Source organism: Eretmochelys imbricata, chromosome 1 (assembly GCF_965152235.1).
Source record: "Eretmochelys imbricata isolate rEreImb1 chromosome 1, rEreImb1.hap1, whole genome shotgun sequence".
NCBI classification, from domain to species: Eukaryota; Metazoa; Chordata; order Testudines; family Cheloniidae; genus Eretmochelys; species Eretmochelys imbricata.
This window is the reverse complement of record NC_135572.1, coordinates 44,059,176-44,085,494: the sequence shown is the minus strand read 5'-3', so window position 1 is coordinate 44,085,494 and position 26,319 is coordinate 44,059,176. Positions and strand designations below refer to the sequence as shown.

Here is a 26,319-nt window from a genome sequence, read left to right as displayed (position 1 = left end):
GCCATTCCTACAGGCAGAACAGGATAATTTAAGGGGCATCATTACCGTAAAATCATCCTGGTGTCTGAATTTTTTTTCCTAAGGTCACTAATTGAAAGGTTAAAGGAGATGAAAAAACATGCTTGATTTACTTCATGTATTTGACAGCACTTTGTACATAGTCATTTTAATGACAGGTTTCAGAGTAACAGCCGTGTTAGTCTGTCTTTGCAAAAAGAAAAGGAGTACTTGTGGCACCTTAGAGACTAACCAATTTATTTGAGCATGAGCTTTCGTGAGCTACAGCTCACTTCATTAATGGTTTTTACCGAGCAGGTAGTTAGTTAGTTTTACATGCAGTTTGTTGGGTTTTTACACAGCAATAAGTGAGACAAAAATCTTACAATCACATTTTTTCCCTATATTTTAACACCACAAACATTATTAGAGGCACTTGATGGCAAAGTTACTATATGAAACTACTTTTTAATTAATTTTTAAAAATTGACTAAATTTCCAGTTAGTAATGGCCCTTTACAGATGAATAAACCCAGCCTTACCTCATACTTAAAGCCCGTAGTCTTCAGTTTTTACTGATTATTTTTAACTGAAAATTTCCCAGATTTTACAAAAGCTGTGGTTAATTTTTTTTAATGATTTTTTCACCCAATTTTTGGACTATTAAAGTACATGAAAATACTGATTACGTTAAGGATATCCAATATATTACATTAGATAGGTGTGTTTACATTAATAATAAAGTGTAAATGAAAGGTTGTTAAAGTAAAGGCAATGTAGTGGAAGAAACACGTGTGTGTGTGTGTGGTGTGTGTGTGTGTGTGTATGTACATACTGTTAATGTACAGTTCATAAAAACATAGAAATGTGGGGCTGGAAGGGACCTTGAGAGGTCATCTAGTTCAGCTCATGCTGAGGGAGGCCCAATTAAACCTAGACCATCCGTGAAATAAACCATAGCATTAAACTGCTTTTACTTTCAGTACTCTTTCTTTTCTCTGTTGCTTTTTTTCCTTTCCCCCAGTATTAACCCTGGTATTTACCTAGAAAACTGAGTTAGTTTTTGGCACTCCAGTTTTTTAATTTTTGTAATAAACACTGAAAAATTCCTGAGAAATTTTAAACAAAGAATAAACCAAAAACAACTCTAATACGTTCTCAAGCAGCATTTGTCTTACTTTGCCAACCTATAAATTTTGATGATTGTTGATGGAAATATTTTTGTTGGTTTGTGTGTGTACAATTAAATCAATATTTACCCATTTTAAAAAATGGAATCCTTCCAAGCCTAATTATAAATGTCTTTATAGGCAGGTTCAGTTCCTGACAAGGCCTCAGAATGAGACCAGCATACCATGATGAGCATTCTAACTAACAGGTCTAGCAGATTGTATATGGGAGGACAGACAAGCAAATGGTAACATCGTGAGAAACTGTGTGCGCTTTAGGCTCAATCTCCCCAGTATATGTCCCCTAGTCAGGGCTCGTGTTTAAATAGACACAACTTGACGTTTGTGTTTCCACAGCATGATGAGGGCCTGATCCTGATTAAATATTAACAATGGAGAAGTTAAGTGACTAGGCCAAGGTAACATAACAAGTCTGAGGCATTGTCAGAACTGAATCTTCCTATAAAGGCATTTATAATTAGGCTTGGACAGTACCCTTCCCATCCCTTTCCAGTGAATGGCTGTACCTGTGCTCTGCATAATACAGTGAGTGAAGAGAGAAGCTGTTGTAAAGAGGCCCTAAGCTTTCGGCGTGTCTCTCTAGTTCTGCATGACAGCTGAAGATCTATAGTTCGAGATAATCCTTGTCCCAGGAGCTTACAATCTAATTAGACAAACAAGCTATAAACAAAATGTGAAAGGTACATGTCTTGTTAGCCAGCCTCCTCTTTAAAAAAAAAAAAATGTACAGTCCACTTGTGCCTCTCTTCCTCTACATTGTCCACGGGCCCAGCCAGCTTATTGACCTCTGATGACCCAATCTGTCTCCTTTCCACTCTGTCAGCCCCACTACAACACTATCTGCTCTCCTCCCAAATCAGATGATGCTTGTGTAACTCAGAGTATGTAAAGGCAAGCTGTGTGGTTCCAGCTGCTCTCCTCCCCTCCATCTCAGCATGGGGGTATATTCATGGAGGCGGCTTTTGTCGAAGGGTGGGGGCAGTGGGTCAACATATCCTCTACTGCCTCTACAATCCATGCACTCCAATAGTTCTTCCCTCCCCACCACTAAAAATAGAGAGAGGAAAATTGCCTACATCTTCTGAAACACAGAGATTATACCACTTTTGTGCAGCACTTCGAACTTCTTTGGTAAAAGGTGTTATATGAATATAAAACCATTGATTTGCTTGTGCCTTTTTCAAGCAAACGTGTTTTAAAACATCATGCTAATATAACATTTCCATTGTGTTTAGGCAATAGCAGAAAACATGCTGTCGTCTTTTGACATAGTTGAAATAATATGCCTGGCAGTACATCCACATGGTCTTATCATCAGGTCTTGCATCATCCCTTTAGAAAGTACTGTGCGATTCTGATCTCTGCATATGTATATGAAATCCCATACCACAAATATTGACTTTATTTTTTATATTTAAAAGGTATGCTTCACAAAGGTATTTATAATGTAACTATCACTGTAGTGTTATGGGTGCTCCGTGTACTTCCAGTACTTTCATATGAATCAAATACAACAAATCGTAATGCTAAGATTCAGACTGTTTCCAAATTTGTCCTATTTACTTGAAAATTCTGCATGCTGTTCTTTCAAAATTGGCACCAATTGAACTGAAATATTATCAGACCAAAAAACAGAACAGTCTTGTCTCTTATTCTATTCTTAATTTCTTTTGGAATACATTATTATAATATCTATAATGATAATCATATACTTCCTGAAAAATCCTTACTTTACATTGTTGTCTTGAACTTTCTCTTGACGGGTGATAAATCGTGTGCTACAAGCATGAGTATAATACAAAAGGGAAATTTGGCTCTCAAAAATTCGATCTTCTAATAGCAATGTAGACTAACAAAATAAGATATCAAAACAATGTGTATAAAGACAGTAAGCTTTTACAGTAATTACTAAGTCTTTCCACATTTTTTTTTAAAAGAACCATTTAAACACAATTTGCAGTTTGTGCTGAGGTCTGTACTGGAATCAACTCCAGAGAGCGTGGTATAGTAAGACTAACATGCTTTGGCATATGTTTTTGAGAAGTTTGCACAGTATCAGTCCTTCTAACTTTCTGAGCTGGGTTAGACAACACAGTAAAAACTCTTGAGTCTGTCTGAGCTTTTTCTACTACAGTTTACAACAATGCTGCTACTGCTGGATCTGCACCTGTTAGGCATTACAGGGCTGAAAAACACTAGCATAGATGCAGTCTATGTACTGTATTTTACACTACTACAAAGTGTACCTGCATGCAGAGACAGCAGCCATTTTGTTCTCACAGTTGCTGTGTGTGCTGTTACAGAAGACACATACACAGCTCTCATGGAGACTTGTGTTCTGTCTTTTTATTTTCTTCAATCTAAAATGACGCCTTTTAGGCTGGAAGCATATGTTTTGCTCTTTGGAGACTTATCGCTGATAAAGGAGGAAAGTGTGGGGTTTTTTGGTTTTTTTTGGCTGTCACACCCCAAAGTGCAGCTGTTACATAAGTGGGGTGAGTTTAAGTGGTGCTGCCTGTACTGGGGGAAGTAATGACCAGTACAGTACCCTTTCACAGTTCTCAGGTTTTTTTCTGTGTTCTGTTATAGTTAAAATCAGAATGACACACACGCAAGCAGCCAGAAATAAAACCAGGGTGGAATGTGCAAATATGTGACGTCTTGCAACTAAACATCTCCACTAGCTTCAACAAATGTTGCCATGGTGGTAGCAAAATACTGCTGGAGTGCATTGTAGGGATAATATAAAAGATGGTGGGGAAAAAAACAAACCCACATTGAAATGCTTAGAAGAACGGGTGCAGGGGCTTAGAGCGCTAATCCTGTCCTGCTGTGCACCACTGGCTACTGAAGTTGGTTAGTGAATTGTAACTGCTGCTATAAGCAACATGACTCCAAAAGACAGTGCCAAAGTGTGTTTAGTTATACAGCACTGTCTTGTGTGTGTGTTGGGGTGAGGAGGAAGGAGGGGTGAGCAGTTTGGATGAAGAGTAAGTAACTCTTTCACAGCTTAGCTATCGTTAAGCCTTTTGATCTGAGGCTTTAAAATAGCAGGGTTCTAAATGTTTGGTGTTCAGCTGTTATAGTTAAGCCTTTTGATCTGAGGCTTTAAAATAGCAGGGTTCTAAATGTTTGGTGTTCAGCTCTTATAGTCTGCCTGATGCAAATTTAGACTTCAGTGACTACTGATTGGTCAGGGAGAAATAAAAAAAATGGCATAAGAGGAAAAGCATATAAGATGGAAGGAACAATGATCTTCTAAAGTAAAGGTCACACTAAGAGTGCAGTCATTCACTACTCTGGAGCCCTGGAAGAAATGGCAGATATAAGGGCAGCTGCTCCCTTGGCTCGTGTGTATCAATTGTTGGCAATTTGTATGCAAATCCAGGAAGCAGGGATGTTTTTGTGGTTGAGGGCCATGCAAGAGTCAGGTACTAGGGATTCTATTCCCAGTTTTGCCACAGACTGTGACCTTGGGCAGGTCACTTAAGCCCTAACTTTCTAAAGTGTTCACTAATTTTGAATACCTCAATTTTTGGTGCCCAGTTTGCGACACGTAGGGACTGATTGTCAGGGATTCTGAGCACTAGGTTCCTTAGGTCTCTAAGCCACTTTCATCCACTCTTACAACTTTTTTGCTGTTTTGGCATTTTATTGTGTCTTTGTATTATCCCTATAATGCATGCTACAGTATCTTGCTACTCATCTGGCAACATTTGTTGATGATCGACAAGCTGTTTAGTTCAAATCAGTTTGAGCTAGGGAAAAACCTATGGAAATCATGTCGTTCATGTGTCAAGTTGGGTACTCAAAATTAAAGACTCAAACTAGTGGATGCTTTTGAAATGTTGTGCCTTAACCTCTGCCTCACTTTCCCTATTTGAAAAATTAGGTTCTTTATTCTCAACAAGGGTGTTTTGAGGTTTAATTCATTTGTAGTTGTGAGATGCTGGGATAGAGAAGATGAGCACAATAAAGTGCCTATAATAAGTAAATCAAGACCATATTTTACACCTCAGATTATAAAGCTCAACAATATTTTAACTCTTTTTTTTGTTTGTTTTCTTAGGTATAACATCGAGCCCAGTTTGTACTGTCCATTTTTCTCTCTTGGGGCATGTATGGAAGGTCTGAACTTCTTGTTCAATCAGCTCCTAGGAATCTCTCTCTATGCAGAGCAAACTGAGAAAGGAGAGCTCTGGTGTGAAGATGTTCGCAAACTGGTGAGAACTCTAATTCCTAACCGTCTTAAACTCAAGAGAGTATGGTAGAGCTGCTCATGTGATCTCTTAAGAAAGGAACAGGTTTTTAAAGGTATTTAGGTGCCAAAAGATGCAGATAGGCATGTATCGGGATTTTCAAAATTGCATAGGGTGTCTGTCTCCAATTGAAGTCAATGATAGGTGACTAGTCACTTGTGAAAATGCCTATCTGCATCTGTAGGCGCCTAAAAGTCTTGAAAAATCTCTCTCCAAGTGAAAGATATCAGAGTCAGAATGGCTTGGTCTCTTTTTAGAGAGAAACAGAGAGAGAATTACTTTACCTTTCACATGTATTTTCTGAATTAAACCTGAAATAATGTACATGATTGTTAACTCATGTAGTGCTACAAATGTGCATTATTACTGTGTAGGTCTTTTACTCTTCCCTTCTTTCCTATTGTGCATGTCTTATTCTACTCAAGCCTTCCTATTGTGGCTTGTTCTGTAGGATGGAAGTAGCAGATGTGGACTACTCTCTATTTGCCATTTTGCTCAGTTCTTTTGTCCTTCCGCTCCCTCCCAGTATTCTCCAGTGGGCATCCTCCCTCCCTCCGTCCCTCCCACTTCCAAGCCCAGCCTCCAGTGAGGACTGCTGCTCCTCAGATCCTCAGTGGTCAATCTACCAGTTCTGGCTACCCTCTCATATCTGTCTCCTTGGTAAATCAACTCCTGCTGTACTTAACTTATATTCTGCAGCCCTGAAGTAGTTGACTTGCCATCTGATCGTAAAAGGTGGGGTGGTTATTTTTATTCTGATGTGTTAGAGTAATCAGTTTGTATAAACTGCAGAAATTGGTGTAGTTTGAAGGACAAGCTTTGAAATATTTGTACATAAATATTTCAACTGCAGTAGAATAAATTGTTCCTATATTATGTTTTATGTAAAATTATAATGTGCCGCAAAATATATGCGGTGTAAACCCTTTTCTATTGAATATATCTGAGTGATACTTTCTCACCTTACCCAGCTCAGCAGAAGTTGCACTTCGGAAATTATATCTTTATATCTTTTCCAGGCAGTTGTCCATGAAAATGAGGGTTTACTGGGGTACATCTACTGTGACTTCTTCCAAAGAGCAGACAAACCACATCAGGTAACAACTATGGGCTTACTTCACTGGTGGTTTTGCTAGAGTAAGGACTACAGTATTATGGTCATTTACTATTAATGTTTGTCCAGTAACATACATTTGGACTTAAACTAACTAACTAACAAACAAATTCACACACAACAAGACCACCTCTAAGGCCAAATATAATTCTAGAAAAATCTATAATTTATTTAGATTCTAGGAATACTTAATTCCAAAGTATATATAATTACACTGATTGTTCAACTTCCTTTAAATTTTTTATTTTTGCCAATAACTTCCTTTTAATAAGCCCCATGTGTGTTGAACCATCAGATACTACACTGACAGGCACTATGAAAACCCTAAAATAAGCAATGTTTTGAGAGTTAGTGCTTTCTTATTATCTACCTGCTGCTTATGAACAACCAATATTTGAAATCAAATACTCTCTGTACCAAGGCAAAAGTCCAGAATGTCACCTAGATCATTTCTCAAACCTCATGTTAAATAGGTGAAGCTGTCTACAATTTTTAGAAATGCTGACTACCACCGTGGTGCCAGCATATAAACTACAAAACAGAATACAATAGAACCTCATTAATTGGCATTAATGACTGAGAAATGTTTCGCAAATGACTGAATTTTATGAATTTGTGAGTAAGCAAACATACACACTGTGAAACAGCGTTATTACTTATTTTGTCGAGTGTGGTTTGGTTTTAATTATTTTTGCTAACACGTTGTAACATGTTCTGCAATATATTTTATAAAAGAATGATGTCTCCTCACAAACTCTGCCAATTAATGGGGAGAGACTGTATATGATATATAGTATTTATAGGTCAGCGAAGTTCTGATGTGACAAACTAAATCTTGATGGGAATTTTAGCCTTTTGGATATTTACTCCTTAGATGGCTTAAACTTAAACATGCCGCTTTTAGAAAATAAAATTTTGTTCAAGATGTTAAAGCTATTGCAATATTTTGTTTTTATCTTTATGAAATAAACTAATCTTTTTACATTATTATAATCTCAAGTAAAAAAATAGTAAACAGAGATGGGAAAATATAATGAAGACTGGCTCAAATTCTGCGATGTTACATTGCAGCAACTCTATTGAAGTTAATGGGATTGCATTGGTGTAAGCGGAGCGGAATAGGACTCTTAATGTTAAGACGTTCAGCATTTATTTAATACTGTTAATATGACAACAGTATCTATATAGCATGGCTTTTTCTGATTGGTTATTTTATCTTCAAAGGACTGTCACTTTACAATTCGTGGAGGCAGGTTAAGGGAAGATGGAGAATACCAGCTCCCTGTTGTTGTTCTTATGCTGAGTCTGCCCCATTCGTCTAGGAGTTCACCCACTTTACTAACCCCTGGCATGATGGAGAATCTATTCCATGAAATGGGACATGCAATGCATTCCATGCTGGGACGAACTCGGTACCAACATGTTACTGGTAAGACATCAGGAATAGTGATTTTTGTTATTTTTAAATGTTTGAATGAATAATTTGCACTTGTTAATTTCCTGAAGTAGGGAGTATGTATTTAAATAACTGTAGTGTCTTGAATCTGGTAAACCGGTAGGTAGGTAGCTTAGTTTAGTTTAGCTTCGTTCTTCAAATTGCATTTTAAAATTAAGTGTGCAGCTATGGAGTATGTCCATCTGCAGGGTTTATCTATTTCTTAATCTTCCAAAATATTATATAATTTTATTAGGGTATTACAGATCTTTATATCATAGTGCAGGTTTCAGTGACAAGCCTGTGAAGTCACATTTCCAATTAACCCTCCCTACCTGTTGATTCAATTTATGATCTCTTTTCAGAGTAGCAGCCGTGTTAGTCTGTATTCGCAAAAAGAAAAGGAGTACTTGTGGCACCTTAGAGACTAACAAATTTATTTGAGCATAAGCTTTCGTGAGCTACATTCGATGAAGTGAGCTTAGCTCACGAAAGCTTATGCTCAAATAAATTTGTTAGTCTCTAAGGTGCCACAAGTACTCCTTTTCTTTTTATGATCTCTATTCACCAATTTACTGTCTTGACTCTGTTAGCACACAGGAAAAGTATAACTTACTTCCAGGTTGCACTTCAAAAGTATAATGCAGCATCATGCAAAGTATCACAATTCAGATGCCTGGCTGCTTGGCTGGGAAGATTGGAGATTGAAAAGCAGCATGCTCAGTCCTTGGGATAAAAGAAAAGAAGTACTTGTGGCACCTTAGAGATGAACCAATTTATTTGAGCATAAGCTTTCATGAGCTACAGCTAACTTCATCGGATGCATTCAATGGAAAATACAGTGAGGAGATTTATATACACACAGAACATGAAAAAATGGGTGTTATCATACACACTGTAAGGAGAGAGATCACTTAAGATGAGCTATTACCAGCGGGGCGGGGGGGAGAAAACCTTTTGTAGTGATTATCAAGGTGGGCCATTTCCAGCAGTTAACAGGAACGTCTGAGGAACAGTGGGGGAGGAAGAGAATAAACATGGGGAAATAGTTTTACTTTGTGTAATGACCTATCCACTCCCAGTCTCTATTCAAGCCTAAGTTAATTGTATCCAATTTGCAAATTAATTCCAATTCAGCAGTCTCTCGTTGGAGTCTGTTTTTGAAGTCTTTTTGTTGTAATATTGCGATCTTTAGGTCTGTAACTGAGTGACCAGAGAGATTGAAGTGTTCTCCGACTCTTTATGAATGTTATAATTCTTGACATCTGATTTGTGTCCATTTATTCTTTTATGCAGAGACTGTCCAGTTTGACCAATGTACATAGTAGAGATGCATTGCTGGCACATGATGGCATATACACATTGGTAGATGTGCAGGTGAACGAGCCTCTGATAGTGTGGCTGATGTGATTAGGCCCTGTGATGGTGTCCCCTGAATAGATATGTGGGCACAGTTGGCAACGGGCTTTGTTGCAAGGATAGGTTCCTGGGTTAGTGGTTCTGTTGTGTGGTGTGTGGTTGCTGGTGAATATTTGCTTCAGGTTGGGGGGCTGTCTGTAGGCAAGGACTGGCCAGTCTCCCAAGATTTGTGAGAGTGATGGGTCGTCCTTCAGGATAGGTTCTGGATTCTTGATGATGCGTTGGGGGCTGAAGGTGATGGCTAGTGGCATTCTGTTATTTTCTTTGTTGGGCCTGTCCTGTAGTAGGTGACTTCTGGGTACTCTTCTGGCTCTGTCAGTTTGTTTCTTCACTTCAGCAGGTGGGTATTGTAGTTGTAAGAATGCTTAATAGAGATCTTGTAGGTGTTTATCTCTGTCAGAGGGGTTGGAGCAAATGCGGTTGTATCGTAGAGCTTGGCTGTAGACAATGGATCATGTGGTGTGGTCAGTATGAAAGCTGGAGGCATGTAGGTAGGAATAGCGGTCAGTAGGTTTCTGGTTTAGGGTGGTGTTTATGTGACCATCGCTGCTTAGCACCGTAGTGTCCAGGAAGTGGATCTCTTGTGTGGACTAGTCCAGGCTGAGGTTGATGGTGGGATGGAAATTGTTGAAATCATGATGGAATTCCTCAAGGGCTTCTTTTCCATGGGTCCAGATGATGAAGATGTATATAGCGCAAGTAGAGTAGGGGCATTAGGGGACGAGAGCTGAGGAAGCGTTGTTCAAGAATTATAACATTCATAAACCAGTCGGAGAACACTTCAATCTCTCTGGTCACTCGATTACAGATCTAAAGGTCGCAATATTACAACAAAAAGACTTCAAAAACATACTCCAACGAGTGACTGTTGAATTGGAATTAATTTGCAAACTGGATACAATTAACTTAGGCTTGAATAGAGACTGGGAGTGGATGGGTCATTACACAAAGTAAAACTATTTCCCCATGTTTATTCCCTCCCTCCCCCGACCCCCAACTGTTCCTCAGATGTTCCTGTTAACTGCTGGAAATGGCCCACCTTGATTATCACTACAAAAGGTTTTCTTCCCTCTTCCCACAACCCCCCGCCCGGAAACTAGCATCAAAAGGGATTTTAAAAAAAAAAAAGAACGCACTTGCAATATGGAAATTCCAAAACCAGGCTGTACATTTTGTTAGTTGGTAAACAAAACAAATTGGTAATTTATCAACGTGGAATTTAGTGGGTCCTCTTATCACAAACAAATGAACGTGAATGAACGCACAGCCTACCAAGTCACCTATCAGCAGACATACACAAAAGGGGATAGTGCACATGAGAAAAAAAGAGAGCTCCTTTTTCATTGTCAGTCATTTTCAAACCATGGCACTCAGCATCAGTGTAGTGGATGGCAGCTGACAAGCTGTGTGGCCCTGCTCTTATCTTTGGCAAACAGGTCAGAGTCCTGGTTTTGTCCAAGCTGGTTGGCACATTATATGCTGCATTTAATATTTGCAAACAGTCCAGAAAGTTCTTTTACGTGGCTGTGTCAGCTGACTTGAGCTTGTGGGGCTAAAACTTGCAGTGTAGATGTTCCCACTCGGTCTCGAGCCCAGGCTCTGAGACCTCCTTCCCTAGTCACGTTCCAGAGCCTGGGCTCCAGCCTGAGCCCGAATATCTGCACTGCACTTTTTAGCCCCACAGACCAAGCCCCACAAGCTGACCTGAGCCCTGTGACTCAGCTCCATGGTTTTTTACTGCAATGTAGACATGCCCTAATACACACACAGTGAAGTTTGAGGTTGGAATTGATATTTGCTTAAAGAGGTTTTTTTTCAGGGAAGGAGATAGCTTAACATTGGGGTCAGGAAGGAAATAAAATAACTGAGCACTTGCTATTCCTGACTCACGTTTATGTTGCAGCTCTCTATATATATATATATATATATATACAGCTTTGGTTCAGTGATGTCTCATTTCTTCTAGTACCTTTCAGTGTTGCTGTACAGTGCTGATAACACAGAGCTAGAGTGAAGGTGATCAGGGGAAGAGGGAGAGGATTTGGGGGTTGTGCTTTTTAAAACACCATTGTGTGACTGCAAATAATTACTTCCTCAAATTTATTTAGAACATGTTTTAAACCTGCAAAAATGCTTTCACCTGATGATTGCAATGTAAAGAAAGGCTAATATAAAATAAAGATACGTGAGCTCAGCAAACAGATGGGGAGATAAGAACAATGATTGTGAGTGGGATTAATGCAGAGTTTGATTTACATTGTGACTGGATTTAGGTTTAGGACAATTCAGAAGATTTGGTGTTTTATGTAGGGCCAGATTGGCTGCAGTTTGGTTTCCTTTAGCAAGGTGTGGTCCACATTTTTATAAAGTGCCTCACCCAGCTGTTCAGATGTTTTTTTACTTTGTGATTTATAGTCAAATGTGTAGGATAATAATTGAGTTTTTCTGCCAATATGTACAGTAATGGTATAGAAATAAAATATTGATTTAAGGAATGAAAGAATAGTACAGTTCACTAGAAGTCCAAACTAAATGCTAACGAGCTCTTGGAAAGATAGAATTCTGTCTGCTAATGTAAATAGCTGTATACTCATATTCTCAATCTTTTACTCTCCAAGGGACCAGATGTCCTACTGATTTTGCTGAAGTTCCCTCTATCCTGATGGAGTATTTTGCAAGTGACTATCGAGTGGTTAATCAGTTTGCAAGGCATTATCAGACTGGCCAGGTAGGAAAAATGAACATACAGACTATTTAAAATATTATAAGCAGATTTGTTAAATGAATTAACTTTTTCAGTTGTCATTTATAAAGAAGTATTAAGACAACAATAAATTTAGGTAACATTAACCTTATATTATATTTTAATTTATATCTAATGGTTGAGAAAAGAATTGTTTACCTTCCCCAGATTAAGAAGCACACCATGTATAAAAGTACAATAAGTAAGCTACTCTGTGAACCAAACAAAGTGAAAAACAGCATGTAATATTAATACCAAAGTTAGAAATTCAGTGTCTTTAATATTATTTTTGCTCAGACTTTATACAGTGTTAAATCATATTGTCATAAAATCGTGGAAAATAATGGGGGATCAACAGTATGGGGCATTTCTGCTTCCAGAGCAGGATTGTTCCCATAGGGTACTATAGTGCTTTAACTAGTTTTAAACACTTCAAGTTATTGAGGTTGCACTGCTTCACGTAAGAGACGACACCCCCCGCCCCCTCCAACCCCCCGCCCGGAAACGTAACTTAAGTGTGCCTTTTCTTAGTTATATCCCAGTAATCCTGGCTGGCCTTGTACCACTCTGTCCAATTCCTTCCCTCTTTTGTGTTTATACTTTACAAGGGTTTACAGACGGTGCTCAGATTTTCCCTGGGTTCAGATTTTTAGAAGCAAGTTCCGTTTTTGCAGTTGCTCCTGCAGACACAAATTATAGTAGCTGTCTGACTGTCTGCACCCACAAACTGGTAGCTAGTCATGTAACTGTGGTATTTGCATATGCAGTACACAGCAGGTGCAACATTGTTCCTGCCAAAATTGAGGCTTAGTTGAGACTTATCTGAAAATCTGGCCCTTACTCAGTGTTCTCAGCCTTCACTTCTGACTCGGGCACCTTCGCGCTTTCTCCCACCTGTCCCCATACTTGAGGGAAAAACTCTGCTAAAGTCCATAAAATCCCTGTCCTCTTGCACATCCCTTCTTAAGATTTACCTGTAAAATCCTGCCATCTGAGAGTGGCTAGGCTGATGGCAAGATGAGACTACCAGTTTATATGCAAAGCTTCCTCATTTTGTTGTCATCTTGTCCTCACATCTCTCTCTCTCTCCTCCCCGCTTCCCCACCTCTTTTACCCGTTTCTTCCTTCTGTTGCGCCTTGTAATATTACTTGACTGTGAACTCTCTGGGGCAGGAATATTTTTTGTTTTTGTTGTTAATTTCAATGTACAGTGCCTAATATAGTGGGGCCCTTATGCTGGGTTGGGGCTTCGAGGAGCCGCGGAAATACAAATAATAGTAATAATAATAATCTGTATGTATACAGTTCTTTTAGTCTTGTCTCTAATTAAGTCCCTTAATAATTTTGCTGTTGTTCTGGGAATTGTCTTCATTTTGCCTAAATCTTTAATGTAATTCTTTTTACCGGGGCCGTAGTGTATGGAACCAGCAGTTCCATGGAAAAGTACTATACCTTGGAGTGTTTTATCTTTGCATTTATGTTTTGAGAACATAACATTTTATATGTTTGTTTCTGGTCATTTTGCCTCTTTTACTTTAGACTAGATAATTTAGATAATGTTGGAAAACTTGGGTATGTGACCTACAGAATGGTAGTATAAGAAAAGTACACTCAGTTTCATGGTGAAAATTAGTAGTAGTAGAAGAGGGTCATTTTAGGGATTTATTAGGAATAATTATTCTGTTGACCAAACCAAACCATATAGTAAGGTCCGGTCAATTCAGTATCTAATGACTTGCTTAGTAAGCCCACTACATGAATGCATTTCCACTTGAAAGTTACGCTAATTACAATAATTGATCTTGAAACATTGCATCTCTTAAATTAGTACGTATTCTGTGTATCAACTAGAGCGGGCTCTTCAGTTCCACAGACTTCAGTGGGTGAAAAGCTCTCACCTCATGAGGCATTTGAAAATCTGCCAGATCACACAAGACAAGTACCTTCTTAACAGTCTGATCCAAAACCCATTGAAGTCCGTGGAAAGAGTGGACTTTGGATCAGTCCCTAAATGTTTTTAAGGTAAAATGTTAGTGCAACAAGCCTACTTGTGTAATATGTTAACTCCTTATTAACAGTCTTTTAATAATTTTTCCAACAGCGAAGATTTAGTTGTCAACCTTGGTAACTAAGTGCAAAATTAGGAGTACTCATTCGGTTCAAAATAAACTTGTTGAATTTACTCCTATTTCATTCTTCCTTAGAGATTTATGAATCAGGATAGGTACAATCCAAACAGTACAAAAGTTTTGGCACATTTATATTGATGAATACATGTTTTCACTATGTTACCACACATAACGTTTTCACATTACAGCATGCCTACAGAATCTCATCCCTCATCAGTTTTGGATTCCTGCGTTAAAGCTCACTCAGATGTTGGGGTTTTTTTGTTTTGTTTTGTTTTGTTTTTTGACATAAAGTGATTCTGTGTCAGGCTCGGGCAAGGATCCCTTTACCATGAACAGAGGAAATTAGAAGAAAGCACTGGGTGGGACAGAGTTACCATAGCTGGCTAGCTGTTCGTGCATGGTAACAAAACACAGTTTATATTTGTTAAGCCATTTCAGAGATACTAAGCAAGTGAACAATATAACAGAAATCTGTTTCAGATGCTTTATTAGCCAAGCTCCAGTGTACTCAAGCATTGCAGTGTGTTGCATCCACAGTGGTGATCTGCAATTAATTCCTCAAAGCAGGAGAGTATTACATAACATGAGAAACTTTCAACAGACATCTATAAAGTCATAAACATTCAGGATTATATTTCAGTAGTATGAGAGTAATTGGAAATATTTTGCTGTCTGCTTCTACAGTAACTTTGTGTGGTTAGATAAAATAGCTTGTATAGTAGCTATTAAAATTGAAATTATTGGTGAGACTAGCTCTCGCTCCGTTTTTGCCTTGGGAACTGCACTGTCTAATGCTGTTTACTGGAGGTTCCCATAGCACTCAGTAGTATTACATGCCTTAACAAAGTGGTAAATATCTGGTTTCATATGAGAGAGTCAATCCTGTAAGGTGTTGCGCACCAACAAGTCCTGTTGAAGTTAGTAGGAGTTAAGGGTGCTCAGCACCAGAGCGTTCGTCATTTGGTAGGTTTTAACTCATATAACATGTCGTTAAAATAAATATTGAAAACTGATTATTTTCTAGCATTCTCTGGGAAGTTTAAGTGTAGTGTTGCTTAAGTATTCTGAAGTGATCTGATTGCATATGGATTCAGAGCCTGAGCAGATTTGATCTTCAGGGAAAAACATCTGAAAGAGATTTGTGGAACATCATTTACTGCTTTGTGTCTTCAAAATGGTTTAAATCTAAACCATGTTTTGTTGCAACGGCACAGAATTATTGTGTGCCAGGGAGCCATGGAACTGAGTGAATGTTAATGTAGAAATTCAGTTTTGCAAGGAGACAAGACTGGATTAGGCTGTAAGATTAGGAATGGAGCCTGGAGGTACTGTATGGCACGCGAGGTTTTGAACTGCTGTTTTTTATTGCAAAAAGAAAAGGAGTACTTGTGGCACCTTAGAGACTAACCAATTTATTTGAGCATAAGCTTTCGTGAGCTACAGCTCACTTCATCTGATGAAGTGAAGTGAGCTACAGATCACTTCATCCGATGAGGTGAGCTGTAGCTCACGAAAGCTTATGCTCAAATAAATTGGTTAGTCTCTAAGGTGCCACAAGTACTCCTTTTCTTTTTGCGAATACAGACTAACACGGCTGTTACTCTGAAACCTGTTTTTTATTGTTAATTTTTAAAATTTAGATAATATTTATAAACCACTATGTAGAATCAAGATAAATCTGCTTTTCCTTTCTTTAGTCAGTCTTGAGACATTTAGAAAGCTGATGTAAAAGATTTCAGTGTCTCGGATTTACATATGAATAAATCGTAGAAATTAGGAAAAATGCCTGTTTATTACTATAGTAGTCATCAGCAGCAACTGCTTTATTTAAGCTTGCTAAAGTAGATTCTGTAATAAACCCCTGGTTTCACACACTTATAACTTCACAGAAAATTGACCTTTGGGGCTTCAATTTTCCATGCTTGGTCTCTGCCTGGAGGTGATTTTTTGTGTGGAAAATTTGAGTAAAATTCTCTTCAGCTGTTTGCGTGTTGTGAGCATGAAAACAAAATCCACTGCATCCATTATGAAAATTATTCTAACCACACTCTTGAAAAAAATGGCTATGGCACAAATAGCTGAAGTGTGAAACTTGGCATAGGTATTAGCACCAAATTCTGTTTCTTACGCAAACTAGGCATCTCATTAATTTCACTCTTATGAATAAAGGGACTCTGACTGTGGCCTGCTGCTCCCTATAAAGTCAGTTGTAGTAGGATACAGTCCTGGGCTCGCAGTCTTTGTTGAGGATTGGTTTCTGGCTTGTTTTATGGAAAGCAGTTGGTTTTGATTTTTAAAACATATGAACATTTGAAATTAATGAATATATACAGCGGAAAATTATTCTATAGGAACACTCTTAAAGATACATAAGTATTATATACATGTGTGCAGCTGGATAAAGGCCTGATCCCAAATCCACTGAAGTCATGAAAAGACTCCCTTTATCGTCTATGGTTTTGGATTTGTTCACAAGTGAGCACTGATGGGTTTAAAGGAACTTCCAATTTTCACTGGCAAAACTAGCAAAACTGAGTCCAAAAAGCTAGCCAGCCCCAAAGTAATAGTTCTTCGAGTGCTGGTCCCTGTGTGTTTTCCACTGTGGGTCTGCATGCATTCAGAGTCAGAGAATTCTTGCAAGCAGCATCCATTGGTTTGGTATGTGCCATAACTCTCTTTATGCCTCAAACCAAGAACATAAAGGACGGAGTGGACCAACCACCTCTCCAGTTTCTTCTTATCACCACATGGCCTGGGTCAGAACCTCCAGTGTATGGCGCTGCTGCTTCCTCATAGATATTCTTTGATCTGTAAATATTTCAGAATTGGCCTTACTGCCTTTGTATATAGGTTTTTCTAGTTAGATAGATTTCCCCATCTCCCCCTTATCCAGCTATGAGTATTGGACTATGTCCAGAATTCTGGGCTTCAAAAATTTGTGTCCTGCCCTTATTATTTCTCGGTCAACGAAGACCATAAACACTGCCTGTGTTGCCTGAGGGCAGCACGCCTCGTGACTAAGTGAAAAATCTACCACTCTTTCCTTAGCTGTACCGGTGAGGCACAGGAATTCTAGCTTAGAAAGTACCTTATGGAGAAAGCCATGCGGCTGCAGTCTGACCCAGACTGTGGGGCCTGTACATTGACCTGAATCAACATGGAGTGTGTCTCCTGTCGCGAAGTCAGACTCTGGTGCAAGGGAATTCTTTCCTATAGACACTCAGTTAGGGTCTCAGGGAGAAGGCAGGGAAGGTTCTCATAAGCACATAAGCAGGTCACCCTCTAAGTCTCCCTCTTTACTAAAGTCTTCCTGGTGATGGAAGCTCATTTCAGATGGAATGGCTTCACCATCTTCCCTTACCTTGATGATGGGCTTCTGGTAGCCACCACAGGTCAAGAGGCCTATATGTCAATCTCATTAATGCTTTAACTCCTGTCCTCTCTAGGAGTCAGTGTAAACTTGGAAAAGTCTATCCTCACTCCAACACAGACCATAGCTTTTAAAGAGGCAACCTTGGACTCAGTCATGGCAAGTGTTTATCTACCAAGGGACAGGTTTTGTTTCATGAATGACCTGATAGACCAGGTTATGCACAGTCCTTGAACTCTAGTTAGAATTTATCTTTAAGTCTGGGGCACATGGCTTCCTGCACTTACGTTATCCCATTCTCCAGACTCCATCTGCATTGCCTATTGGCATGGCTCCAAATGGTGTATTCCACAACCAAACACAGCATGAATACGATAGTAACGATTCCTTCCACAGTAACATTATCTCTAATGTGGTGGATGGATCCCCATCAAGTATGTGTGCCCATTCCCTTCCTATTTCACTCACCAGACAAAACAATCATCAGATATCTCCTTCTTAGGCTGAGGAGCTCACAAGAACAACCATATAGCATGGGGCACCACCACCAATACTGGGACAATCGGTACAGGCGGAGTGCCACCATTCAAGAGACTTCCGCATGCCCCAGAATCTCCTCCTCTTGGTACCTAGACCTCTGCGCCGAGCCTCTACCAAGCATGGGAAGTATCCCTACTACCATGCCATTGACTCCTGTCTCTAGCAAGGGTTCAGACAGCGAGTCTGAGGAGGTAATTTCACAGTACTCCCCCCAAGCTCCATATCGTGCTCACTGCCAACAGAGTCTAAGAATTTACCCACAGATGGCCCCACTACCACCATCGTGGTATGGCCACCTATGGGCACCACCGGGCTCTGTGCCACCACCACCCTAATGGCCATATTGGGACCAATGGGCGGCACACTGCCAGCCTGCCTCTAGAGCTCCGAGCCTCACTTGAGAACTCACGAGGCACACTCCCTTGGCCGCACTATCCAGGGCTTTGGAATTGCCTTCAGACTTAGAGGAACAGGGATCCGGTACTCCGCAGGGAATGGCTCCAAGAACAATATCCTCCTCCTCTCTAGATGTAGCCATCATGCCTTCTCTACCATCTTTGGTGGATGACTTTTGTCTCTTCCAGGAATGTGAAAGACGGTGGCAGATGCTGTCTAGATTCCATTGGAGAAAGTCAAGGATACCCACCATCAACTCCTTGATATCCTCCATTCTTCTGCCGCCTCAAAATTGCCCTTCCAAGTAACGAGACCATCTTAGACCCAGCAAAGACTATGTGGCAAACGGTGGTTCTTACCTGCAAATGAGCAGACAAAAAATACTACTTTTCCACCAAGGAATTTGAATTCCTGTTCTCCCACCTGCCACCCAACTCCATTGTGGTGGATGCTGTCAGCTCCCGCGGCTGACAACGCCAGTCAAGGGCTTCTCCCTATGACAGGGACTGGAAGCACCTTGATCTGTTCGGTAGAAAAGCATCTGTTCGGTAGAAAAAGAGTGTCCTCGACCACTCTACAATTTCGTATTGCCAGCTACCTGGAGCTCAGGGCGAAATACGATTACATAAATTACTTTAAGCTGAATGAGTTTATTGAAAAGATTCCAGAAGCACATCGTGACTCATTCAAGGCCATTATCCAGAAGGGCCAATTAGTGGCAGAGACATCATTGTAATCTGCCTTCAATGTGGCCAACACAGCAGTTAGGTCCATCTTCACAGTGGTGGTGATGCGACAAGAATCATGGCTCCATTTATCAGGCTTCCCAAAAGAGGTACAGTCCATAGGCGAGGACTCACGTCAATCTGATTGCTCCTACTTGGCTGAGACAGACCTGGTATCCTTACCTATCACAACTTGCAACGTGCCCACCGATCTCTTTCCCTGCCATTCTGCACCTCCTCTCTCAGAACAGAGGACGTAACCCTACATCCCAACTTGGGGATTCTACGCCTCCAGCCATGGCTCCTGCTTGGTTCCAACAGCTAGAAAGCTCCTGTTCAAGAGAGATACAAGAGGTTCTAGTACATAGTAGAAAGTCCTCAACATGATGTACTTGGCCCAGACCGTTTTAGGTATCTGTAAGCTCTCCGAGGGTCCACCTAGTGGCTGTTACAGCCTTTCACCAACCTGTAGAAGGATACTCAGTGCTGTCACATCCAACTACAAAACGGTTCCTCAAGGATATAGTAAAGTTCTTCCGTCAACCTCAACTTCCTACCCGTACATAGGACCTGTATCTTGTACTGGAAGGTCCTGGTGATGTCAAGGAATTATGACGTGATTGGAATAACAGAGACTTGGTGGGATAACTCACATGACTGGAGTACTGTCATGGATGGTTATAAACTGTTCAGGAAAGACAGGCAGGACAGAAAAGGTGGGGGAGTAGCACTGTATGTAAGGGAGCAGTATGACTGCTCAGAGCTCCGGTACAAAACTGCAGAAAAACCTGAGTGTCTCTGGGTTAAGTTTAAAAGTGTGAGCAACAAGAGTGATGTAGTGGTGGGAGTCTGCTATAGACCACCAGACCAGGGGGATGAGGTGGATGAGGCTTTCTTCCGGCAGCTCACAGAAGCTACTAGATCGCACGCCCTGGTTCTCATGGGTGACTTTAATTTTCCTGATATCTGCTGGGAGAGCAATACAGTGGTGCATAGACAATCCAGGAAGTTTTTGGAAAGCGTAGGGGACAATTTCCTGGTGCAAGTGCTAGAGGAGCCAACTAGGGGGGGAGCTTTTCTTGACCTGCTGCTCACAAACCGGGAAGAATTAGTAGGGGAAGCAAAAGTGGATGGGAATCTGGGAGGCAGTGACCATGAGTTGGTTGAGTTCAGGATCCTGACTCAGGGAAGAAAGGTAAGCAGCAAGATACGGACCCCGGACTTCAGGAAAGCAGACTTCGACTCCCTCAGGGAACAGATGGGTAGGATCCCCTGGGGAACTAACATGAAGGGGAAAGGAGTCCAGGAGAGCTGGCTGTATTTCAAGGAATCCCTGTTGAGGTTACAGGGACAAACCATCCCGATGTGTCGAAAGAATAGTAAATATGGCAGGCGACCAGCTTGGCTTAACGATGAAATCCTAGCGGATCTTAAACATAAAAAAGAAGCTTACAAGAAGTGGAAGGTTGGACATATGACCAGGGAAGAGTATAAAAATATTGCTCGGGCATGTAGGAATGAAATCAGGAGGGCCAAATCGCACCTGGAGCTGCAGCTAGCAAGAGATGTTAAGAGTAACAAGAGAGGTTTCTTCAGGTATGTTGGCAACAAGAAGAAAGCCAAGGAAAGTGTGGGCCCCTTACTGAATGAGGGAGGCAACCTAGTGACAGAGGATATGGAAAAAGCTAATGTACTCAATGCTTTTTTTGCCTCTGTCTTCACTAACAAGGTCAGCTCCCAGACTGCTGCGCTGGGCCTCACAACATGGGGAATAGATGGCCAGCCCTCTGTGGAGAAAGAGGTGGTTAGGGACTATTTAGAAAAGCTGGACGTGCACAAGTCCATGGGGCCGGACGAGTTGCATCCGAGAGTGCTAAAGGAATTGGCAGCTGTGATTGCAGAGCCATTGGCCATTATCTTTGAAAACTCGTGGCGAATGGGGGAAGTCCCGGATGACTGGAAAAAGGCTAATGTAGTGCCAATCTTTAAAAAAGGGAAGAAGGAGGATCCTGGGAACTACAGGCCAGTCAGCCTCACTTCAGTCCCCGGAAAAATCATGGAGCAGGTCCTCAAAGAATCAATCCTGAAGCACTTACATGAGAGGAAAGTGATCAGGAACAGTCAGCATGGATTCACCAAGGGAAGGTCATGCCTGACTAATCTAATCGCGTTCTGTGGATGAAGGGAAAGCAGTGGATGTATTGTTTCTTGACTTTAGCAAAGCTTTTGACACGGTCTCTCACAATATTCTTGTCAGCAAGTTAAAGAAGTATGGGCTGGATGAATGCACTATAAGGTGGGTAGAAAGCTGGCTAGATTGTCGGGCTCAACGGGTAGAGATCAATGGCTCCATGTCTAGTTGGCAGCCGGTGTCAAGTGGAGTGCCCCAGGGGTCGGTCCTGGGGCCGATTTTGTTCAATATCTTCATAAATGATCTGGAGGATGGTGTGGATTGCACTCTCAGCAAATTTGCGGATGATACTAAACTGGGAGGAGTGGTAGATACGCTGTAGGGCAGGGATAGGATACAGAGGGACCTAGACAAATTGGAGGATTGGGCCAAAAGAAATCTGATGAGGTTCAATAAGGATAAGTGCAGGGTCCTGCACTTAGGACGGAAGAACCCAATGCACAGCTACAGACTAGGGACCGAATGGCTAGGCAGCAGTTCTGCGGAAAAGGACCTAGGGGTGACAGTGGACGAGAAGCTGGATATGAGTCAGCAGTGTGCCCTTGTTGCCAAGAAGGCCAATCGCATTTTGGGATGTATAAGTAGGGGCATAGCGAGCAGATCGAGGGACGTGATCATCCCCCTCTATTCGACATTGGTGAGGCCTCATCTGGAGTACTGTGTCCAGTTTTGGGCCCCACACTACAAGAAGGATGTGGATAAATTGGAGAGAGTCCAGCGAAGGGCAACAAAAATGATTAGGGGTCTGGAACACATGACTTATGAGGAGAGGCTGAGGGAACTGGGATTGTTTAGTCTGCAGAAGAGAAGAATGAGGGGGGATTTGATAGCTGCTTTCAACTACCTGAGAGCTGGTTCCAGAGAGGATGGTTCTAGACTATTCTCAGTGGTAGAAGAGGACAGGACAAGGAGTAATGGTCTCAAGTTGTAGTGGAGGAGGTTTAGGTTGGATATTAGGAAAAACTTTTTCACTAGTAGGGTGTTGAAACACTGGAATGCGTTGCCTAGGGAGGTGGTGGAATCTCCTTCCTTAGAAGTTTTTAAGGTCAGGCTTGACAAAGCCCTGGCTGGGATGATTTAATTGGGGATGGGTCCTGCTTTTGAGCAGGGGGTTGGACTAGATGGCCTCCTGAGGTCCCTTCCAACCCTGATATTCTATGATTCTGTGACTAGGTCTCCCTTAGAACCTATGGCTACCTGTTCACTAACGTATCGATGTATGAAAATGGCCTTCGTGGTAGTGATTACCTCAGCTAGGAGAATAGGAAAGAGAGCAGCTCTGATGGTGCATCCTCCCTACACAATATTTTTCCCAGACAAGGTTATGCCCACACTGCACCCAAAATTCATCCCTAAGATGACCTCTCGCTTTCACATGAACTAGACTATATTTCAAGGATTGGCAAACTTTGGCTCCCGGCTGATCAGGATAGGCCACTAGTGGGCTGAGATGTTTTGTTTACCGGGAGCGTTCACAGGCACAGAGCCCCTCAGCTCCCAGTGGCCGCGGTTCGCTGTTCCCAGCCAATGGGAGCTGCGGGAAGTGGCGGCCAGCATGTCCCTTGGCCTCCGCCACTTCCTGCAGCTCCCATTGGCTGGGAACAGTGAACCATGGCCACTGGGAGCTGAGGTGCTCCGTGCCTGTGGATGCTCCAGGTAAACAAAATGACAAATATATTAGATCGTCACATTTTGGTGTAGACCCGTTGATAAGCTGACCCCGCTCTTTAATGCTTCACTTTTTTACCAAAAAAATTCCGCTTATGAATGAGTATATACGGTACTTTTTCACACAATGCACAGTCAACCTGTGGAGTTCGTTGCCATGGGATGTTGTGAAGGCCAAAAGTATAACTGGGTTCAAAAAAGAATTAAGTTCATGGAGGATAGGTCCATCAATGGCTATTAGCAAAGATAGTCAGAGATGCAGCCCCTTGCCCCGGGTGTCCCTAAGCCTCTGACTGGCAGGTGCTGGGACTTGGATGACAGGGGATTGATGACTCGATAATTGCCCTGTTCTGTTCATTCCCAATGAAGCATCTGGCATTGGTCATTGTTGGAAGATGGAATAGTGGGATAAATGGACCATTGGTCTGACCCAATATGGCAGTTCTTATGGTCACTTACATATAAAAGGATTGACTGGATAATTTTTTTCCAAAACTGCATGCATTAGAGGAGGAGAGCAGATTTCGTTCCCCCAGTGTATGACAAACTGGTCCTTTATCTACAAAAGACAAAACTAGAAAATCACCTAGACTTTTTTTTGCCAAAGCAGAATGAATTTGAGGTCAAGCAATCACCTCCCAGAAACTCTCTAAATGGATCTCAGGCTATATTGTGGTTTGCTACCAGCTGTCACATCTTCCTCCCCTCAGAGGTAATGGCTCATTCTAAAAGAGCACAAGCGACAACAGTACCAAGTACCATAGCTTCAATAAGTACCTCTAATTGGAATTTACAAGACAGTTATGTGGTGATTCCTCCACACGTGCAAGACATTATGCTCTAGTACCTGATACCTCTGTTGATGCACCCTTTGGGACAGCAGTCCTGTTGACAGCTCTGCCGCCTGTATCCTGGCATCCTTTTACTACTTGAATACCGCTTGTCAGTCACCCACAGTGGAGTATAGCTCCACGGATCAGTGCTTGAAGAAAGAGTGAGTTACTTACTTTGTTGTAACTGAAGGTTCTTCAAGATGTGTGGTCCCTATCTACATTCCACTACCTGCCCTCCTCCTCCTCCTCTGCTCTACATCATTCCTGGATTCACGGTAGAGAAGGAACTGGAGAGGCATTTTGACTGCATCGAGCTTTATGTCCTCAGTTTGAAGTATGAGGACTGGAGCATATGAGACCTCCCAAAGGGCCAGAGAGACCTGCGGACACTGCTTGCAGTAATTCTCCACCTCCTAGTGCATGTATACCTGGAGTGGAATACAGATAGGGACCACACATCTTGAGGAACCACCAGTTCCCACAAGGTAAACATCTTTCTCTTCAAGAAGATGCATACCAGTCTTATTATTTTTCCTTAAAAACACCCACACACAAAAACCCAAACCTCTAGGAAATTAAATTAAATCCAGAAACCCATGTTAATATTGAGATTCCACTGCACAGTTAAAATCACAGAAATGCAAATGTTAAAGCTCCAGGAATGTTAATTAGACCAACTTGTGGACATGTACTATTTTGTGTTCCCAGTTTTCTTGTTAAATGTGTAACAGTGTGGTGGTGATGAATGTCTAAACTAAACCATTTTTCAACTTCATGCCTTTTTGGATGCTGGCTTGAAAAAGTCATTGTCTCAACGATCTGTGAGTTGTCATTTATTTCCAGTATTATAGGCAGATGGAATTACAAAGGTAGTGGTTTATTAATCTAATTAAAGAAATGGGCCCAGATGGTCAGAATTATTACTATGATTCTGTTACTGTAGAATATTAAACAGTTAAACAGTTAAGGGGTTTGGGAGCACAGATACCTGGGCTTCTTGAGGCACCATGTTAAGCACTGTAAAATTCATGCCAAGGTCTTAGTTCATTGAACATAAAAGACAAGAAAAAAAGAATTTTAAAGAAAAAAATTGAATGTTTATTCTGTCAAAACAATCTTAGCCAAAGCTCAGCAAAGTCCTTTTTTCAGAGAGTGGATATTAAAGTCCCTGGTTTTATCAGAGAGTCCTCCTTTTGGGGTAAGATAAATAATAGTTCTGTGGCTGGACCTTTAACACAGTTGCTTGTTGTTGGGGCTATTGCTGCTTTTGGTAAGGAGACAGAGTGGAAGAGAGAACAAAATAGAAAGGTACGGGGAAATACAGCTTTCTGTTGATGTCTGCAAGAACTGGTGTGTTGGTCAGTCATGGATAGGTGCCTGAGGCAGATGAATCAGCCATGACAGGAGCATATCTAAACCTTGGCTTGCTTTCCCAGTCCAAAATGCCAGCTGGCTGGTCTCTGCAGGTCTCTCTCTTTCCAGTGGCTCTCAAACCAGACTAGGCTTGGTAGGCCGCCTCATTCTTTTATGCTGTTTTTGCTGCCCAGAGTCTCTATTTTTTGAGTCCCAGGTCCTCATCATTTTCCCCCAGTGAAACCTAACTTGTGACACCAATTTTAGCCATTGTTTTCTTCTTGCTTGTGAATTATCCTCTCAGCACAGCCCTTGGGTGTTGATATTAGACTATACAATTAATTAATCACTATATTCTATTACTCACAAACCTCATATTGTAGAATGTCATTTGTCTCCATGAATTTTCATGATTTCCCCTGAACTCATAAGACAGATGGAATTTATTTAAAATTATCAGCTGTTCTCTGCTTCTCATGCTGATGCTGTGTCTCAGGTGGAAGGACAGAGTCTTGCTGCTCTTGTGTGGCACTCATATCGCTACAAGAGTATGTACAAAGCAAGTTGGTAGGCTGAATGAGGGCAAGAAGTTCTTTTAGAAAGGCTACGGCTGTGACCCAACTCTACATCTTCAACAGCAGCTTTTTGGAGAGCTGTCTCTCTGGCCCTTTGGGAGGGAAATTTGGTTAGCACAGAGAGAGACCAGTGCCCATCTCTATTTGCTCCTTGCTCTTGGACTCAAGGAGCTGGAGAGCATAGTAGAAACTTCCATCAGAGCAGATGAAGAAGAAAAGAATAGTGGAGTGGAAGCAGTGGCTGACTTTCCATAGTCTTCCCTGCCATGGGAGCACCTGTTCACTTTTCCAGTATAGTGAGGGGGTTCCTATATTCACTCTTCCCGTGTAGCAGAAGCATGGCAGCAATGAGCTTCTTGCCCTGCCCAGGAGGACTCAG

At 41.3% G+C, this 26,319-nt stretch overlaps 1 protein-coding gene across 8 annotated transcripts in view; it reads left to right on the top strand.

Annotated features, from left to right (window-relative positions):
• MIPEP (mitochondrial intermediate peptidase) overlaps nt 1–26,319 on the top strand; it is a 138,569-nt gene that overhangs the window by 36,907 nt on the left and 75,343 nt on the right. For all 8 annotated transcript variants that reach the window (XR_013345044.1, XR_013345046.1, XR_013345045.1 and 5 more), the window contains 4 exons: nt 5,257–5,410; nt 6,466–6,543; nt 7,785–7,989; nt 12,033–12,142. Coding sequence is in view for 4 of the 8 variants with exons in the window: in XM_077809421.1 (XP_077665547.1) it covers nt 5,257–5,410; nt 6,466–6,543; nt 7,785–7,989; nt 12,033–12,142 (547 nt within the window). In the remaining 4 variants the exon portion in view is untranslated. The remainder of the gene's footprint in view (nt 1–5,256; nt 5,411–6,465; nt 6,544–7,784; nt 7,990–12,032; nt 12,143–26,319) is intronic.